This window comes from Citrus sinensis, chromosome 5 (assembly GCF_022201045.2).
Source record: "Citrus sinensis cultivar Valencia sweet orange chromosome 5, DVS_A1.0, whole genome shotgun sequence".
Classification (NCBI taxonomy): Eukaryota; Viridiplantae; Streptophyta; class Magnoliopsida; order Sapindales; family Rutaceae; genus Citrus; species Citrus sinensis.
This window is the reverse complement of record NC_068560.1, coordinates 19,575,365-19,594,582: the sequence shown is the minus strand read 5'-3', so window position 1 is coordinate 19,594,582 and position 19,218 is coordinate 19,575,365. Positions and strand designations below refer to the sequence as shown.

Below are 19,218 nucleotides of genomic sequence, written 5' to 3'. Positions count from 1 at the left end.
TGTCTTTTGTTTTCTACTATTTTTTATAATTATTTTTGTCTACAATACATATTTAGAGGGATAGGATTCTTGGTGTTCCCCCTTATTTATTGTACTTCTTTTTACTTATAAATTTTTAAGTTTGCTTCAATATATAAATTTTAAAATTTAGTCCGTTGTAATATTAAGTTCTGGGTTCACCCTTGAACTAATGATTAAAAAAGTAATTTAGTGTTGAGTAAACTTTATTATTGTAGTTGATGTGAGTTTGAAAAATAGAACACATCGTTTAATAAATTTTATTATGAAAGTGCTATTTTATAGTTCAATTGTCAAAATAGAAATAAATTTAAATTGTCATTTATTTATATATTAAGGTTTATGGAAAATAAGGCATAATTGTCTTAATATTATAGTTATAATAGGAACTTTAAAAAGAAGCAGTTAGCTTATTTAATAAAGTGCTTATAAAAAGTAATGACCTATTTACTTTCAAAGTTGCTGTTAAAATGAAGAAAATTATGATATAAATAACTTTTAAATTTTTCACTAAACACCATTTTTATCTAAATTAATTAAATAAGTCGCTTAGAGGATTCAACCTTAATCCCAAAGGAACCTTAGTGATGACAATTACAAGCTAACCAACACGTCATGCTTTTTTATAATTAATATTTGTCACAAGTACACATATAGTAATATAAGATTAAGATTAAGTTACGATTTATTTCTCATACAATTATTACTAATAACAATATTATGTGAAAAGCTCAACATTAAATCGAAATCCATATTAATAATGTTAGGATAAAATCATACATATACAAGTTAGAAACTAGAAAGTGTATTGCATTACATTCTTAGTATTAATTTAAAAAAGAACATTTTTACGTTAATTTTACTAAGATATGATGCATTTAATTAATACTTTTCCTTATTTTTGCCCCCCCCCTCTAAATATTTATCCATTTTAACTTTTAAGTAAGAGTTAAAGTGAATTTCTATTACATTAACATAATCAAAATTGGAAATAAAAGTTGTTCATCACTATTCTTTTTCCGTCAACTAAGCTCCATAGAATTTTTTATAAGTAGGGAAAAACTACCAAGACCTTCAAATTTGTTTAATTGTATACATAAACCCCTCTTATTTTAGAAATGATCAAAATTCCTTTGTTCTTTTTTAGATAGTTATGCTCACATGAAATATAAATGGGTATTTTAGTTAAAAGAATAATGTTAGGCATCTCACAATTCAAATATTAATTTGAGTCTTAACTGATATGACATTTACCCATTGAATGATAATTAAATAATTTATAAGACATGAAATTCATCATCCAATAAATAGATGACACATAGCATTGGGATTAAATATTTAGATCCCTAACATTATTATTAGGAACTAAAGGTTAAAAAAAAAGTTAAAAGTAAGAACATAACAAATAGCACAATGACAAGAAATGATCAGTGATACATTCTATAATCCAATTCTTTTAACTGTTAACAATTTGAACATCATAGAGGCTAGAGCTGACAAAATTTGACACAACCCAATTATTCGACACGAACACAACAATAATAAATGAGTATGATTCATCAATTGACACAATTATTAAATGAGTCAAGTCTGGGTTGACATAATTTTTTTCATGTTAAGTTAGGGTCAAAGTTCTTAACTTATTTATCCAACCAGTAATATGATTATATTTTCTATTCTAAAATAATTTATACATTCTTGTCATCAAAACTTAAATATTGGACATAATTTTTCTTTTTGTTTATTTTTTTAATGAATATATACACAGTATTTCATTTATAAAATTATATATACATATGTGTGTGTGTGTGTGTTTGTACGTATGTATGTATGTATGTACATAGGTATCTATAATAATATGCGAATGTTTGATATAAATTTTGTTATATATATATATATTAAGCAGGTTATTAAATACCTCACTTATTTTTTGTGTCAATTAAAATCTCTGTATTTTAACACTATTATCAAATGAATCATGTTTGAGTCGTTCTAAATATGACACAATATCAAACTGCTGCGACAGGAATATAATTCAATGACTCGTTTTGTGAGTCTAATAAAGACATCCAAATTAATATTAACCATATTTTGAAAAATCCCGTATTTTGAAAAATCCCATGTCCCGCTAAGAAACCTTGACAGAGTATAAATAACAGTAAACCCCAACCCCACACACTTCAGCTCTGGCCATCCACTGAGTTGGGTTAGTCAGCTTCTTCCACTTCACCTTTTTCCATGCACCCTTAAAATTTCAAATCTCATTTCTCTCTTTCTTTCCCAACAAGACCCACAAACAATTTCTTCCCAAAAACAAAAAAAAAGGAAGTTCAACCATCAAAGGAAATATGAATAAGATCCGCAAAAGATCAAAATCTTTACCCATTGTGTTGGTGCCCGACCAAGAACAAGAACCAGTCGCATTGCAAATGTACGGCTGCGAATCAGCAACATCCAGGCCGCTGCTGTTGAGAAGATCGCCGAGATTCTTCAGCACTCCAACTCCGATTCCAATTCCTCAAGAATGTTCTAGAAGGAAATCCCCCAGATTGACGAATGCCGAGCCTCTTTTCACTGGCTTGACCTGTGAGAAGAAGAAGACGACGAGGACGAAAAATAATGGAGAAAATTCCGATGGTTCGAAAACTGTCGTTGACCGGAGAGTTCTGAGAAGGTCTCCCAGATTTTCTGGTAATGCCAAAGTTCAGGAAATGGCTTTGGTCAAGGTCCGTGTCCGGTACCCTTTTAAGCATTTACTTTTTCCTTTTTTTTTTTTTGGGTTGTTGATTTTTACCCAATTATAGTAAATTCTCTGCACAAATTATTGCCACGTCACGCACATTAAATAGTTTGCTTGCATCATTGGTAGTTTGTAGGTAATATTCTTTGATTGCATATAGAATGGTATTAATGAATTATAAGCTTGGATAATCTTAAATGCATTTACTGTTTGCATTCCTAAAAAAAGAAACAAAATTTATGCTCTGTTGTGTGTGGGCCACGGCAAACAAATCTTAGATGGTGTTTATTTATGTAGCGTTTACGTTTTTTGAATTAGATTGAAAATTTTAAAAGGTAGGAATTTTGAAATTAGGAGTGTGAAGTAGAAATAAATTGTTTACTTATATTAGAATGACAATGTGGAATAGGAATCAATATCTCATTTATATGTTTACTTTATCTTAAATTAAGAGTGAATTATTTTAGATTATGGTTTTACTCTTATATAAAGAATTGTAGTTCTTAATTACAAAGTGAATAAAAAATATATTTTTGAAATAAATAATTTATTTATTTTATTATCAATTTTAATCATATTAGTTAATAATTATTATTAATACTCTAAATTATGTAAATCAAAAATTTTATTAGTATTAATTTTAATTATGTAGATTAAAATTATTGATAAGAGCAACACAAATGAAACATTATTATAAATAATATAGTAGAAAATTTATATTTCTTAGAATTAACTATTTATTATTATTAATTATTCATATTAAATAAATATAATAATATTAAAATTAAATAAATATTATAATATTATTATATTTTCAAATAAGGATATAATATAGTAATATTATTAATTCTATGCGAATATAATATTATTATTTTTAAGTAATTTAACTTAGAATCAATGTAAATTATTAATTTTAATAAATAAATAATAATATAGATAAACAATATAAATAAATAAATGTAATATTATTAAATAATATAGATTATTATTTAAATAAATATGATATTATTAATTTTAGATAAATGTAACATTATTTTGTTTTAAAATACATAATTATATTATATCTAAAGGGAAAGGTAAAAAAAAAAAAAAAGAATATCTGAAAATGGATGGGATCCACGGAGTGGGATTCCCACTTCTACTCTTAAGTAAACATGTAAATACCGGAGTGAGAGGACTTAATACTCCCAACTCCTACTCCAATAAGTAAACACACCTTTACTAGAGTAAGAGTGAGGATCATAGAGTTTCCCCACTCCAATATATACGCCCTTATTTAAGGGTGGGAGTGGGAATCCCACTCCGTGGGTCCCACCCACTTTTAGGGTAAGAAGTGGGATTTCTGCTTGCATGAGGGAAGGTGGGAGTTGGCTTCTGCCTTTTATATCTTTGCCTTTAAGTATAACATAATTATATTTATTAAAATAAAATAATGTTACATTTATTTAAGAATAATAACATATTTATTTAAATAATAATATTACATTTATTAAAAACAATAATTTACATTGATTCTAAGTTAAGATTACTTTAAAATAATATTATCATATTAACAGAAAAATAATATTACTATACAATATCTTTATTTGAAAATATTATTATATTTATTTAGTGTTAATAATTAATAATAATGAATAGTTTATTCCAATAAAATATCAATTTTGTACTATATTATTAATAATAATGTTTCATTGTGTTGCTCTTATCAATAATTTTCAATTTATATAATTAAATTTGAAATTCATAAAAAAACTTGTGATTTACATAATTAAGAATAATAGTAATTATTAACTATAAATTAATAATAATTATATGATTAAAATTAATAATAAAATAAATAGCTCATTTCAGAAGTATTTTTATTATTTACTTTTAATAAAAAACTATAATTCTTTAAATAAGGATAAAACTGTAATTTAAAATAATTCATTCCCAATTTAAGACAAAGTAAATGCAGTAAACATGGTTTTAATTCCTAATTTATACTCCCATTTCAGTGTAAATAAACAATGTACTCTCACTCCCACTTTACACACCCGATCCCAAAATTCCTATTCCTTAGCATTTCTAATCCAATCCGAAAAGTAAACACCACCTTAGTTCGATACAAAAATAGTTTTGTTTTTTAAAGAACATATTTCACGCAACTGACACTTTTTCTTCTTTTTTTTTTTTTCTGTTTTTTGGAAAATAAGGTTAAGACTCCTGCTTCTTCGAATAGGAAATTGAAGAATCAGAGGAGTGCTTCTTACTTTATTGGAGATTCAATTCCTAATGAGGAAGCTCAAAAAAGATGGGGTTGGCGTTACGAAATGAAGGTAATCTACTAATTTACTTTTTTTTAAAAAATGTTGCTAATCTCTTGAAAGGTCTTGTTAGCTTGTGTGGTTGTACTCAAAAGTTGATGTCAAGTGATGTGGGACATTATTTTAGAATTTTAGAATTTTGTTGTTTTAGGTATTTGATATTTTCTATTTTTAATTAGATTCAACTACGAAATATGTTTTAGCCTTTTATTTTTATTATAATTGTGATTTAGTTTCCTTTTTAAGTTAACTTAGGAAGTAATTTTACTCTATTTTAAGTATTATAACTAGGGAGGTCTTGTCGTTGTTTTGATAACCTTTGATTAATAATAAAAATCCCTTTTTTATAATTCTCTTTTGATTATCCATCAAAATCTCTTTTGTATAGCCATTTGGATCCGAGTGTTATTTAATCTCGCATAAAGCGTTGTTAAAATCTCATTAAGTTGTTTGGATTAGAACGAGATCTAGTCACACTTCAATTAGAGCATAATCCAATAGCGTTGGCTTGGTCCAGTATTGAAATGATATCTAGTGTTTATTTACTCTATCAATCTACTTTCACTGCCTTGCACTGTCATTAAGGAAAAGAATAATATTGACATAGTAGAAATGCAAAACTTAATGAAAGTTTTGAAAGGTCTTGTTTGCTTGTGTGGTTGTGCTCAAAAGCAGATGTTAAGAAATAGAATAATGTTGACGAAGTAGAAATGCAGAAATTGATGAGAGTGAGGTTTTAAATAAAATTATGAAGTAAAGTAATCGACTTTATTGATAAAACGATCACCAGAACACGTCATGTTACCTCCCTTAGCAACCCAATTTTTTTATTAAAGGTTCAAGCTTATATAAGTGGATTGTCATTTTTATCAAGTTTGAGGATCTAGTAGGAGATATGTTCAAAAAGGCCTTAAGTATGTAGCCTTTAATCCTACAAGTCATTTGCTTTGTCTTTTAATTACAACAAAGCAAAATGTGTATAATGGGAGAAGTAGATTTAATCTTTTTTTATTTTTTTATTTTCAAAACATTATTTCATGTGTAGAACTATTTTGGTCATTTTAATTTTTTGATGAAGAATACTGGAGTTTAAATGTTATTTTGGACCATGCCTTTTGAGTTGGAACATATTTGATTGGGATGTGTTGTTTGTAAAATTTGACATCCTTCATTTTGAAGATCGATTTGTAATGCAGAATTAGTTGGGTCTGTGTTAGCTTCAATATATAAGTTTATATGTGTTTTGATCCAAATAAGAAGTCTGGTAATTATAAGTTGATCATAAATGAGTGGATATATCAAAGAATCAACTTGGTTTAAGGCTGATGGTAACGTGTTACATTCTGAGGACTCAAGCTTTGGATAAATGGGTCATTTCGCTTTCTGTTAATCTAATATTGTATTGTCCATATATGAGAGTCATTAACAATGTCATAAAAATAATTTCCAAAACAAAAAGTTCCCAGAGTACTGTGACTCAAAAACCATATGACATTATTTGCTTTTTAACTAATATGCTTTGTCACCCGTTAAGATTTCATGGCCATTAATTATGGATATAAACAATAATAGCCCTACTTTCTATGTGGAATTTTAAATGCTTTATTCCCAGAGATAATTCTGTTTGTTCATGTAAATGTGTTTGGTCTACGAATATGCTTTGTGCAATGTGGTTTGGAATATCTTGGCAAAATAAAAGGACCAAAAAATTAAAGGAAGACATCTCCATCTTTTGCACATAAATTATGCTGATACTGATTGTGGATATTTTGGAGTATACAGAATCAGAGATACAAGGGAAAAGACTGTGCATCAGAGTAAGTAATATTTTACAAGTTGGTTTCCTTTGGTTATTGTTGCCTCATTTCTATTACTTTTTGGGTTATTTTTTTTCTTGAACTTTCTGCATGGTGCTTATAGTGATGATGATGAGGACAAGATTGTGTCAAATGTGGAATGCCATTATGCTCAAGCTAGAATTGGTGAATGCATTTTTGATCTTGGAGATTGTGCATATATAAAGGTATAAATCCTTGGGAGCATAAGAGAATAGGCATTCGTTGTTAAGATATACTATATTTTATTGACAATCTTTGCAAGGATTTTTATTTTTTTTGTTATTTTTAATATTCTTTCTAGAGGTAAGGTAATTTGAATAATTAAATCATCTAACCAGAATCACACCTCATACAGTTGCATAATCTATGAATTTTAATTTATTTTAACTAGTTTGCCCATTTGGAATATTATGCCTCAATTTTTGCAATTTGTACTGAGATACTATATTAGACATTGTAACTGTTATATTTGTTTTAATTAATTCAGATTATAACTAAAATGAGTGAGAAACTATTTGATCTCTAGATTGTTTGTATGAGCAATTATTTATGTCTTTTGCTTTATCTAATGCTTTTTGTACCTTCATTTGAACAGTCACATATGTTGTGTCCATTCATTTGAAACTTCTTAGCGGCTTGAAGCCAGTCTCAGTTATATTCTAGAATGGATCCTATCACAAAGCTTTTCCTTACCTGTAGAGCTGAAAATATGTATGTTTATCTTAATGTTTCTTCATGTAGGCACAAGTTTTCTTCTTATGTTTCACTTCTTTTGCTGAGAGCTGAAAAGGTGGGAATGGCAATAAAACCCAGCCTGGGATAACACTGCATCCTAAATTCTGCTGGGATATCTATTAGCAAATTGATCAGCCTAATGTTTTCCAAGAGCTAATGCTATGGAATCTTCTCTAATGATATGAACATTTTATAAGATATTGATCGCTAAAAATTTCCGGGTTTACTAGTTATCTCTAAAGTTTTCTTGTGTCCTCGAAACTTCCAGGATGAATATTTTGTAATTGCAACAGATTGAAGGAATTTAAGTTCCTAAATTTTTATTTGACATTTCCATACCAAGCTTTAGCTAGAGATTGTAGTTTCTTTTTTCAGTACAGGCCATGCCATTTGTAAAGATCAATGATTTGGTTAAAGAAGCAATGTCTTTTTATGTTTTGTTGTATTTTCTATTTACATGATAAGCAATTTTGACAGGGTGAAGGAACCCAAAAACATATTGGGAAGATTTTGGAGTTTTTCAAAACAACTGATGGAGAAGAATACTTTCGAGTCCAATGGTTTTATAGAGCTGAAGATACGGTGAGTTCATAGATTTTAATGGGTTTCACTAGGTAATGTCATATCGTTTGCCCTGTTGGTTAGTTATTCTAAGTTTGATTTTATTTTTCAGGTTATGAAAGAAGCTGCTGATTTTCATGATAGAAAGCGTTTGTTCTATTCTACGGTAATGAACGACAATCCAGTAGATTGCATTATTTCAAAAGTCATCGTTGCACAAATACCACCTAAGGTAAGTTGCAATCTAGATTTTAGCTTTTCTAAATTGAACTATCTTTTATGTGGCTGCTTTAGTATCCTGAACTCTGTTGAAAGGCTTGCAAGGCATCTACTTTCTCTTTTTGCTCCTTTTAGGTTAATGGCAGAATGGTTGGTATTTTGTGAATTTCACAGATAGGTTTAAAATCAAACTCTATTCCATCCTCTGACTTCTATTTTGATATGGAGTACTGTGTGGAGTATTCAACATTTCGGACCTTGCTAACTGGTAAGTGTTTTTATGCTGCTCATGGTATTAATAGTATATAAGTTCCTGCTGCATTTTATGTGGACGAGAGAATCCATGATTTAATAATTTATGCAACAAAGTCAAGTAGTGTGAAGGACTATCCAATATATTCCACTATTGATACAAATCGGTTCCTTTTATTTTACACATTTTATTCTTGCCAGCTTTGTTAGAACTTATAATAGAAGCGGACATCTATTTGTAAAGAACACATCTTAGGGTAGAAGCAGAATATATCCTCATTCAGCTTGATAAATCGAAGATAGACTATAGCAAATGAAAAATATTTTCTTAGCCTTTCCTTGCACTGAAAATCACTTTGTTATTTTTTGTGTTTTGCTTCTAAGTATCTTTGCAAATGCTGTCATAGCTTACAGCTTATAATGCACAGTTGATTGGCATTGCATAGATCTCTGTCATCATCTCGATGCTTTTGTTTCATGCATTTGGTTACAATATGATATCAATGGTGATTGCTATCTTGGTAATAAAATTAAAAAAAAAATTATGCTAATTTTATCCTAATGTTAGATAGCTTCTGAAGGTGAATTTTGGTGTTGGGGTGCTGATATATCTTATGGTCATTTTCTGGAAGTTATTAGCAGGATGAGATTATTTTTGATCTTTCTCTCTCCCTCTTGCATATTATCTTATGTTCCATAATTGTAAAAATTATTTAGGGTAGAGATGTGTATAAGTTATTCCATTCTGAAAGCCATTTTTGCATGATGAACAAGTTAGGCCTAGTTGGGGAAGAACGAAGAATAGGAAGACTTATCAAAAAAAAAAAAAAAGGATAGGAAGAGATCCAAAATATCTACTTGTAAATAAGTACACAAAATATATTTGCCACAGGAGTGGACAAACTTGATGTCAAAACTGTTCCATCTGTTGTAGAATCTCTTACACATGATCGATCACTGATGTTGATGTTTTGTAAATATTGCTATTTAAATTCATTGATTGATTGATTTTACTTTAAATCTTTGCCATTGCTATACTGTATCTAATTCTTTATAATCTTTAGACTATTCTTCCAGAATCCATGATTTATCATTACCCTCTTGCACCGAGACGGTTCCTACAACAGCTACTTCAACTTTCTTAGAGAATATGCCCAATCATGGGCCTCATAAAGCAGAGTTGGCGCTTCTTGATCTTTATTCTGGCTGTGGTGGAATGTCAACTGGATTATGCCTTGGAGCCAAACTATCTTGCACTAATCTTGTAACGGTAATATTAGTAAATCATGAATTCCTCGTTCTTCATAATTCATGCACATATACACTTCATAAAATTTTCACCTATAGCTTCATGACTTGTTTTTGCATATTCTTTTAGAGATGGGCACTTGATAGTGATAAGTCTGCTTGTGAAAGCTTGAAGTTGAATCATCCGGAAGCACAAGTGAGTCTATCCAATCATCAACTATTTCTTTTGATCACTTTCACGGCATTCAAAAGTCCTTGGATGTATTATGATATATAATTTTTCTCACGTACAGGTTAGGAATGAAGCTGCTGAGGATTTTCTTGAACTAGTGAAGGAATGGCAAAAGCTATGTAAACGTTTTGCGGTAAATATTGTGGAAAGGGAAAACAAACAGCGTTCAATGTCCCAAAGAGTTACAAGAAACAGTGAAAATTCTCCAAGTATAACTAGAAACAGTGTAGATTCACCAAAAGTAACAGGAAACAGTGTGGATTCTCCAAGAGTAACAAGAAGCAATGTTAATTCTCCAAGAGTAACAAGAAACAGTGTAAATTCTCCAAGGGATGTTGATATTCCTCTGGGTGAATATGAAGTTGCAAGGATTGTTGATATTTGTTATGGAGATCCCAACGAGTCAGGCAAGCGTGCACTCAATTTTAAGGTACTGAATTTTTTTTTCATCAATTGTATCTGCTTTCTTTTTGTTTTTGTACTCGTCTTTGTTTGTATCACTTCCTGTGGTTCAGTTTAATTGCATTTTTAACATTGTAGTTTGGTGAAGATGATTTTTTACTCCTAGCTGTTCTGTTAGGTGCACTGGAAGGGTTATAGTACAAGTGAAGATTCATGGGAACCAATTGAAGGGTTAAGGTATATTTGAATTAATTATTAATCTCTCTTGAGTTGCTTGTTGCTCATATTTTATACAACTTTCTCAGAAATTGCCCAGAACGGATAAAGGAATTTGTCAGGAATGGATTCAAATCTAAGATCCTGCCGCTTCCCGTGAGTCATATTTCAGTGACCATACAATGTAGAAAAGATTTGTACCATAAGTGTATAATTTTCTATCACTTATCCTTGTCTTAATGAACTGGTGAACTCCAGGGTGATGTTGATGTTATTTGTGGGGGTCCTCCATGCCAAGGTATTAGTGGCTACAATCGTTTTAGAAATGTTGATTCGCCACTGGATGATGAAAGAAATCGTCAAATAGTGATCTTCATGGATATAGTGGAGTTCTTAAAACCCAAGTATGTGTTGATGGAGAATGTGGTTGACATTTTGAAATTTGATAAGGCTTCTCTTGGAAGATACGCATTAAGTCGGTTAGTCCATATGAAATATCAAGCACGGTTTGGTATCATTGCTGCTGGTTGTTACGGTCTTCCTCAGTTCCGGTTGCGTGTTTTCATTTGGGGAGCAGATCCTTCTGAGGTGAGGCTTTTAGTTCTTTTAACCAAAATCAGATGATGAAATTTGTATGGGTAGTGTGACTTTTATGTGTTTGCATACTTGGAAATAAACCAATACATATCATTTCTCAAGTATTGAAGTAATACTTTATTAAATATGAAAAAACAAATCATTGTAGGTGCTATAGAATTTTTTCATGCTTATCTGAAATGTTTTGTTTGACAGAAATTTTGATTTTGTTTTTGTAGTGGCCCAAAAAGCACTTAAGTGCTTATTCTTTTTATTATTTTTCACCCTGCAGAAACTGCCCCAATTTCCACTACCCACTCATGAAGTTATTATGAGATACTGGCCTCCATCTGAGTTTGAGGTATTCATGTTGTTTTGCAAATTTATATAAACTGCAATGCACTACCCATTATTATTTTTGTCTTCATGTTGCAGCGCAATACCGTTGCATATGATGAAGACCAACCACGTGAACTAGAAAAAGCCATTGTTCTTCAAGATGCTATTTCTGATCTTCCAGCTGTATGAACATCATATCTCATTAGTTCAATTCACTTTAAATGACCTTTAGTTCTTTATATGATTGACACACTGCTTTGCAGGTCACAAGCCATGAAGCTCGGGATGAAATGCCATATGAAAAGCCTCCAGAAACAGAGTTTCAACGATTTATAAGATCAGGAAAATCAGGTACTGTCCTTCTCATATATTGAAAAAAAACTCTTCCTTATATAAATGGGTAAATTTTAGATTACCTCAATTTATCCCCATGTTTGTTCAAAAGACAAGGGAAAAATTTGGGGCAGCTTGATGATTTTTTTTTTTATCTTCTTAACAAAAATTTGGGGTAAGTTAAAGTTTTAATGTTTGAGAGTATTTTGAAGAATGTCATTTCTTGAGGAGGTAATCCGAAGTTAACCCTATATAAATGCAATATGGTTGTGGTATGATAGAGCTTCTGTATATTTGGATGGCCGCACAAAATATTTTACTTTGTTTCATTAATTATGAACAAATCTGATCACCCTGCAGAATGGGCTTGAATTAAACAGTTTTATATTGATAATATGTAACCATTTCGTAGGGGTACTGGATTGAAAAAAAAGTTACATTATCTTTAGAGTCCTACTGGTAGTGTCGTTAGGGTGCACTAAATTTAAAACTTTACTACTAGTATAAATAATTAATACAGAACGAGTAAGGATCGATCCCATAGAGATTATGCTAGTTATATTTATTATCAACTCTAAAGCAAGACTTAAGATAAAATAATAATAGAAATAATTAATATAAATTAATCTAAATAAAGAAAATGCCAATTATAAATAAAAGGGGAGTTTTTGAATTTTTAACTAAAGAGCAAGAAATAAAGAAATTAAACTATGAAAACAAAAATTTAATAAAAACTCTAATTAAAGGATAAAGAAATAATAATGATGAAAACTTTGGTTAAAGGATCATTCGCCACCACTAAACATGCACATAATATACTAATTCTATCATCAATTTATATTGAAACTATCAACCGTAGATAACAACAAACTCTGTTAGTCTCAATCTTTCCTTAGTGTGTTGTTAAGTAAAACAAGCTCTTCACCTAATCTCTAACCATTAAATAATTTAAAACAAGCTCTTTAAATTTAAGATAATGGAAGCATTAAGCAGTGAAATATATTAAGTTGATCTAGGCAATAAACACACAAGTTTGGATTTTTTAACCTACGTTATGTTCTCCAATTGAAATCACTGATTCCAACCTACTACTTATGATTAAAATCTCAAGACAATTATGGATCAAGAATTTTAATCTAACAATAGAATTTATTCAAGTCCTGTCTAATTGGCCACTCAAACAAGACAAGAATAAAATTATAAACATTAATTATAGAAGAACATAAACAATCTCAATTAAATAATTGAATGATAGAAATTAAAAATTAATCATATGACATATTTGGGGTTTTAAATTCACCCTCAACCAAATAGAAAATCTAGCCTAACATAATTAAATTGGGAATAAGAGAATTGATAAAACCAATTATGGAAATTAATTCAAGCGACTGCCTTTTTCTTCAATTCCTTTCAGCTGCTGATTTTTTTCTTCTCCTTTGCGGCTGCAAATTGTTCAATTGTGGCTTTTAAATCCTTGCACGGAAAGAATTGAATCCAAAGCCACAACCGCCCATGCCATAACATGCTTGCCATTTAAAGCCATGCAAAATATTTGCTTCCTTTAATTGCCATGCACATGCCATTTCAATTCTGTATTTCCAATGCTTTGTCCACCAATTGTTTAGGCAATTCACGTGCATGAACTATGGCCATTTCCTTTTTTTTTTTTTTTGTTTAATTTGCTTCCCATATTAACCATTTGGTTTTCTTGGTTTCCAAAAATCTCTAATTATTTCCCTTTTCTAATTCCTTCAAGTAGATTTCTTCTTAAATGCTCTGATTTAATTTCTTTTTAATCCCAGAATATACCTAAAATAACAAAATAAAAAAACTAAGATAAAAATTAACACAATAAAAATATAATTTACTAAATTAAAAATTAACTAAAATAACTAGAATATTTAAGACCAAAACAAGAAAGAGATGGAGAAATTAATAGCAAAATATATGAAAAATATGCAGTTATCACCTACACAAATTTCCATCATCTTTGACATGTGTGATAACCACTTGCTTTAGTTAAGTAGCATCAGAGGAAAATGAACTGGAGGTCTGTTCTTACAATCTAAGGAAGTGGTTACCTCTCCAAACAATTATCAAAAAGGCTTTGCAAAAATGACTCTACTATGTAAAAGTCTTGTAAATGCTGCAATAGTGCCCAATGCCAAATAAGAAAGTAGCTACAAAATCTCACGAAACTGATGACAAAAGATGCTAGAAATCTGTTTGTTCCTGAGAAGTTGAGGTCTACTTGAATAGTATCTTCAAAATTATTTATTTACTGCTCGAAATTACCCAATGTTTTCATACCGAATAGCCCTATAAAATAGCCAAACTCTCAAAATTCCATTTACTGATCTGTTGCCCCCCTCGAAAGACAGCTTTTTAGGAAACCCAAGGCAATGTAGTGCTGAAAATCGTTTTCGACCATAATATATGATCAACATTCTTTTAGGCTTCTTGCTCATTATACACCTATGAAGAGATGAATAAAAGCAATCCACTATTCTACAAATCAGATTTCAAGTTAGACGATTCAAGCCTTGTGTTGTTTTAAGTTAGAATCTCAACTTTGGTGTTGGACCCTTTAAGCTTGGTGTTAATGTGTAACGTTACATGCTTTTAAATAAGCCACTCTCCAAATAAACATTTGGATTTCTATCTTCAATTTTGTCACTTTTTGCAATATTTTGCCTTCCAAAAAAGCTTTGAGAGACCCAAAAATAGGGTAGATGATTGTTCACCAACCACTTCAGAAAAAGACTTAGAAGAAAGGTTCCTGAAGATACTCTCAGAAGAGTTGTGTCTTCTTCAACCTCTATCTTTTTCAAATTTCGGAAAAATTGAGATTCCAGCTTCTGGGTGATGTCCAGATCTGTCAGCCCATTCTACTTTGATGGAACCATTGTGGCAATGTAAAATATGGAACACCGAGGAAACAAAAAACTTGATGTTGAAGTATTGTTTTGGGGATCCACTCAAACTTGGCCTTGAACAACACAAAGTGTTTTATCCTTTCGTGCTGTTACAGGTTTCAAATGTTTTATTCTTCTTAGTCTCTGTCTATTTTCTTATTCTTTTTGCCATCTTTTCTCTCTGTTAATAGATGCTTTAATTGTTTTCAGTAGTTTTGGTGAACTTATGCTCATTTGTTGGTTAAATTCTCACTCCTAGTGGATATAATAAATGCATGTGCATATACATAATATAATGTGGAAAGGGAAATGGAGATATACATAGATATGTATTCATATTCATCCACACGTGAAATAAATCAATGCACAATCTGCATGGAGCATGTTTACTAACGACATCCTTTTTTCTTTACTTTCTGCCCTGGGCTCTGTAGAGATGACTGGTTCTGGATTCAATGGCAGTTCAAGAGTTAAAGTTATGTTATATGACCATCGGCCTAAACGATTGTCTGAAGATGATTACATTCGGGTTTGTCAAATTCCAAAAAGAAAGGTTAGATAATTTTTTTTTTTTTTTTTTTGCAGAATATCTGTTGAGCTTTTGACATCTGTTGATACTCTTATTTTACCCACCGAGCAGGGAGCAAATTTCAGGGACCTTCCCGGAGTAGTTGTTGGAGCTGACAATGTGGCCCGGCGAACAGAAGAGCAAATGCTGTTGCCATCCGGAAAACCAATGGTGAGATTTACACACACACACGCAGACACGTATATATTTCCAGAAAGATGATTATCATTATTTTTGGTCAAATATTTATGGTATAAATATTACAGCTAGTTTCTCTCTCTCTCCCCCTGCCTCTTTGTTTGCTACCATGCATGTGTTTCTGTGTTTATATTGTTTCCTCATTTCTTTTACTCCTCTAAGCTGCTCGTCAACGATTAACTTTCTACCTATTGTTTTAATTTTACTCAACAGAAAGCAAGAGAAGTATGTAGGCTGAAGTCAGCAAATCAAATAATCAAAAGAAACAATGAAATCCACTATCAAATTAATTTTTGCATTCATAAATCAAAGAGTTTGAAAATGCAAATTCAAATCTAAATTATGAAATGGCATATTAGCTTTTGTTTATTGTTTCACATGCTGCTTTTTATTTATTTGAACTAAACTTTTTTATCTTAAATGACGTTTTTGATTGAAGTTAACCAGAAAGTGAACATCCTTCAGAATTCTTGCGGATCATGCCATTGAGCATCCTTCAAAATGCCTACCATGAATGCTTAAATATTTTAATAACTTTAGAAAATTGACTGCAGATTCTGCCTCAGAATTAGGCTCTTTTTTAGCAGGAAAACATTTCATACTACAAAACTGAGACATGCATGCTTTTTACAGAATTACAATCTTCTTTCTTTTACATGATTATATAGAGTGAAACACGCTCTTGTACCGATTGATTTATTTCTTTCTGCTCTTTCTTCTCTCTTGATTTGGTTAAGGTTATAGTGCAGAATTTAATGTTATTTTCTGTTCAACATAGTCTTATTAGTTCACAATGATGGTCTCCATGATAAAAATTCTATAATAATCCTTGATCCTTCATGCTTTGCTATTACTATTGAACATACAAGTGTTGAAATGATCTGAATTTTAATGAAGTCAACAAAAGAGGACAATATCATTATACTCTGTACAGATTCATATTTTTGCTTCCTATCAAAGATTCAATATCATTATACTCGGTTGAATATCATTATAATTTTAATGAATTTACTGTTTACTGTTCAAGCAAATCGAACTGGCTGACAGGGACGTGACTCTGACTTTTTTGCTTGCAGATACCTGATTATGCCTTGACTTTTGAACAAGGGAAGTCCAGAAGGTTAGATATTTCCTTCTGTGGCCCTTCTGAAATTCCTTTGTTGTATCTAACTTTTTAGATAATGTTGGTGCAGACCATTTGCAAGATTATGGTGGGACGAGACAATGACAACAGTAGTGACCTTCCCTAGTCTCCACAGCATGGTATGCTCATGCTCTGATTTTCTCTGTCAGAGGCTCTCATGTCTGAGATGTAATTTTGTGTATCAATTTTGTTTAGGCAGTGTTGCATCCGGAGCAGGATCGAGTTCTCACAATACGAGAATGTGCAAGGTTACAGGGGTTTCCTGATTATTATAGATTCTTTGGAACGGTCAAAGAGAGGTATGAACCCTTCCCTGTTATCATGTTTTGTACTTGAGAAGCTGGGCATTATTCTCACCATGGTGAATCCTTTATGGCCCCCTCAAGTTGCTGGCGCTAGGATTGCTGCTTCTTGAGGCAAATCCAGCTAAGAGCAACTCAACCCATGCCCATACAAGCTGTTATATCAACTGAAAAGAATACATTATAGTTATGAAATTGTGATATCATGTCCATCATCTTTTAGACTTGTTATATACAAAGGCATCCATTGGATTCACCTTTCATCATATTGCAAAGGTGTCAAATCCTTCCAAAAGGTTAGCAGGTCAACCGTTGTTCGGTTTGTATCTTTTCAGGTACTGTCAGGTCGGAAATGCAGTGCCTATTGTTGTTGCACGAGCTTTAGGGTATGCACTGGGAATGGCATTTCAAAAGTTGGGCAACGATGAGCCACTGATGACCCTACCCCCCAAGTTTTCTCTTTCTACTAATCTTCAATTGGCAAAATCATTGTTCCAGGGGAATGATTAGTATTCATTTTTTTTTTTCACTTATTTTTTTTTAAAAAATCATGTCTTATTATTTGTAACATTGCATAGATTAGATCCCTGTAGGCCAGTTTTTGCCGATTGTAACATTGCATGAACTTTCTCTATTGGCCGGTTGCTTTCCCATTTGTACCGAGTCCCATTCATTTATCTTCAATGCGAGCACAGAGTTTAGGGTGTATTTTTATTGTTCAACTCTGGAGATTGTATTGTCATGGATACCATTTGTTTAATTCCATTTCAGTCTTCTTTTTTTCTTTTTTTTTTCTTTTAAACATTGGCCCTCCCTAATAAACGAGTCATATCTACTCGACCCAGTATTATTTAACTCCATCCGATTAACAATTGGGAGAGAGGAAATATTTTTGAATCCCCACAAGGGGGGTGGGGACTCGAATAATTTCTCTCAAGATTCCGTCTAGGCTGAGTTACCATTTCATTTTAAGTTTACGTTAGAGGTATAATAATTACTTATTTGAAAATAAGGGGATACGAAAAATTCGAAATAATTGATTTGGTTAACCAATCTAACTCTCTAGAAGGCCAAAAAAAAAAAAAAAAAAATACAGTGAATTGAATTAACTCACACGAGCCTATGAAGAGACTGAGGGTATGTTTGTGGTTTTAGATTTTCAATTTAATCGCCTCTAAACTAGATTATTTCCAAATAAATTCATAACATGTTCGGTAAATTTTTTATTGTGAAATAATTGCTTTTCGATGAATATGGTATTATATATATTTGGTAAATTGATCCAAAATTTAAGATTCTTATGTACAATGACCAAAATGTAGACAATGTGAATGTAGATAATAATGTCTACATTTTGTTAAAAAAATTGAATTTTTATTTAAATTTCAAATGATTATTAAATAATTACCAAAAATATAACAATTAATTATTTTATTAACAAATGAAGAACTTGTTTAACAAAAAAATATATTTCTATTAAATAATTATTTAATAATTGTTGATATATGCTTGTAAAATAGGTAGCATTAGATGGAGAATCTTGTGATTTATTGGAAGCCGACTGCGTCGGAGGAGGAAATTACTGGCAACGATAGTTTGTTATGTTTTATTTTGCAATTAAAAACTCTAAAAATTAACTTATTTTTGTATTGGGAATATTTGCAATATGATTTAAAAAGATGAGGATAATTCTTTAGATATTTTACATTACGAAATCATATTCTAAAAAAATATATATATCTGATTTGCAAAAGTTACTCTCAATAGCTTTTAATATTTGGTACAAAAATAGATTATTTGATAATCAATTTTTTTTTAATAACAAACACTTTTTAGTAATAGATTGTCAAATAATTACTTAGGTGACATTTACCATGCATAAGTGGATGGATGAGATTGGCTATTAGTATTAGATTACATTAGATTAATAGAGATCTTATATAATACAATCTTATATTTATTACATGAGTGGATTGGACTGTGTTAAATTAAATTTGAGTGAAGCTAAATAATATTCATGTTAATATTTAAATATAAGAATCAATTATCCATGAATATTGTGTAGGAACAATTAAA

General features: G+C 30.6%; 1 protein-coding gene across 2 annotated transcripts; it reads left to right on the top strand.

Annotated features, from left to right (window-relative positions):
- The first annotated feature begins 1,966 nt into the window (after positions 1-1,966).
- Positions 1,967-17,930, top strand: LOC102609368 (DNA (cytosine-5)-methyltransferase CMT2-like). Of its 2 annotated transcripts, none has more exons than XM_025095897.2 (22): positions 1,967-2,744; positions 4,954-5,076; positions 6,847-6,881; positions 6,985-7,087; positions 8,115-8,219; positions 8,311-8,430; positions 8,592-8,685; positions 9,734-9,939; positions 10,048-10,113; positions 10,211-10,579; positions 10,730-10,788; positions 10,857-10,923; positions 11,026-11,355; positions 11,636-11,704; positions 11,779-11,865; positions 11,946-12,033; positions 15,365-15,483; positions 15,571-15,669; positions 16,773-16,816; positions 16,890-16,959; positions 17,040-17,139; positions 17,478-17,659. In XM_025095897.2, the coding sequence occupies exons 1-22, from the start codon at positions 2,367-2,369 to the stop codon at positions 17,525-17,527; spliced, it is 2,781 nt and encodes a 926-aa protein (XP_024951665.2). In that variant the 5' UTR covers positions 1,967-2,366; the 3' UTR covers positions 17,528-17,659. The 2 variants fall into 2 exon arrangements, with proteins under 2 accessions (XP_024951665.2, XP_024951664.2); XM_025095896.2 differs by having other exon boundaries at positions 1,969-2,744; positions 17,036-17,139; positions 17,478-17,930.
- The last annotated feature ends 1,288 nt before the right edge of the window (positions 17,931-19,218 follow it).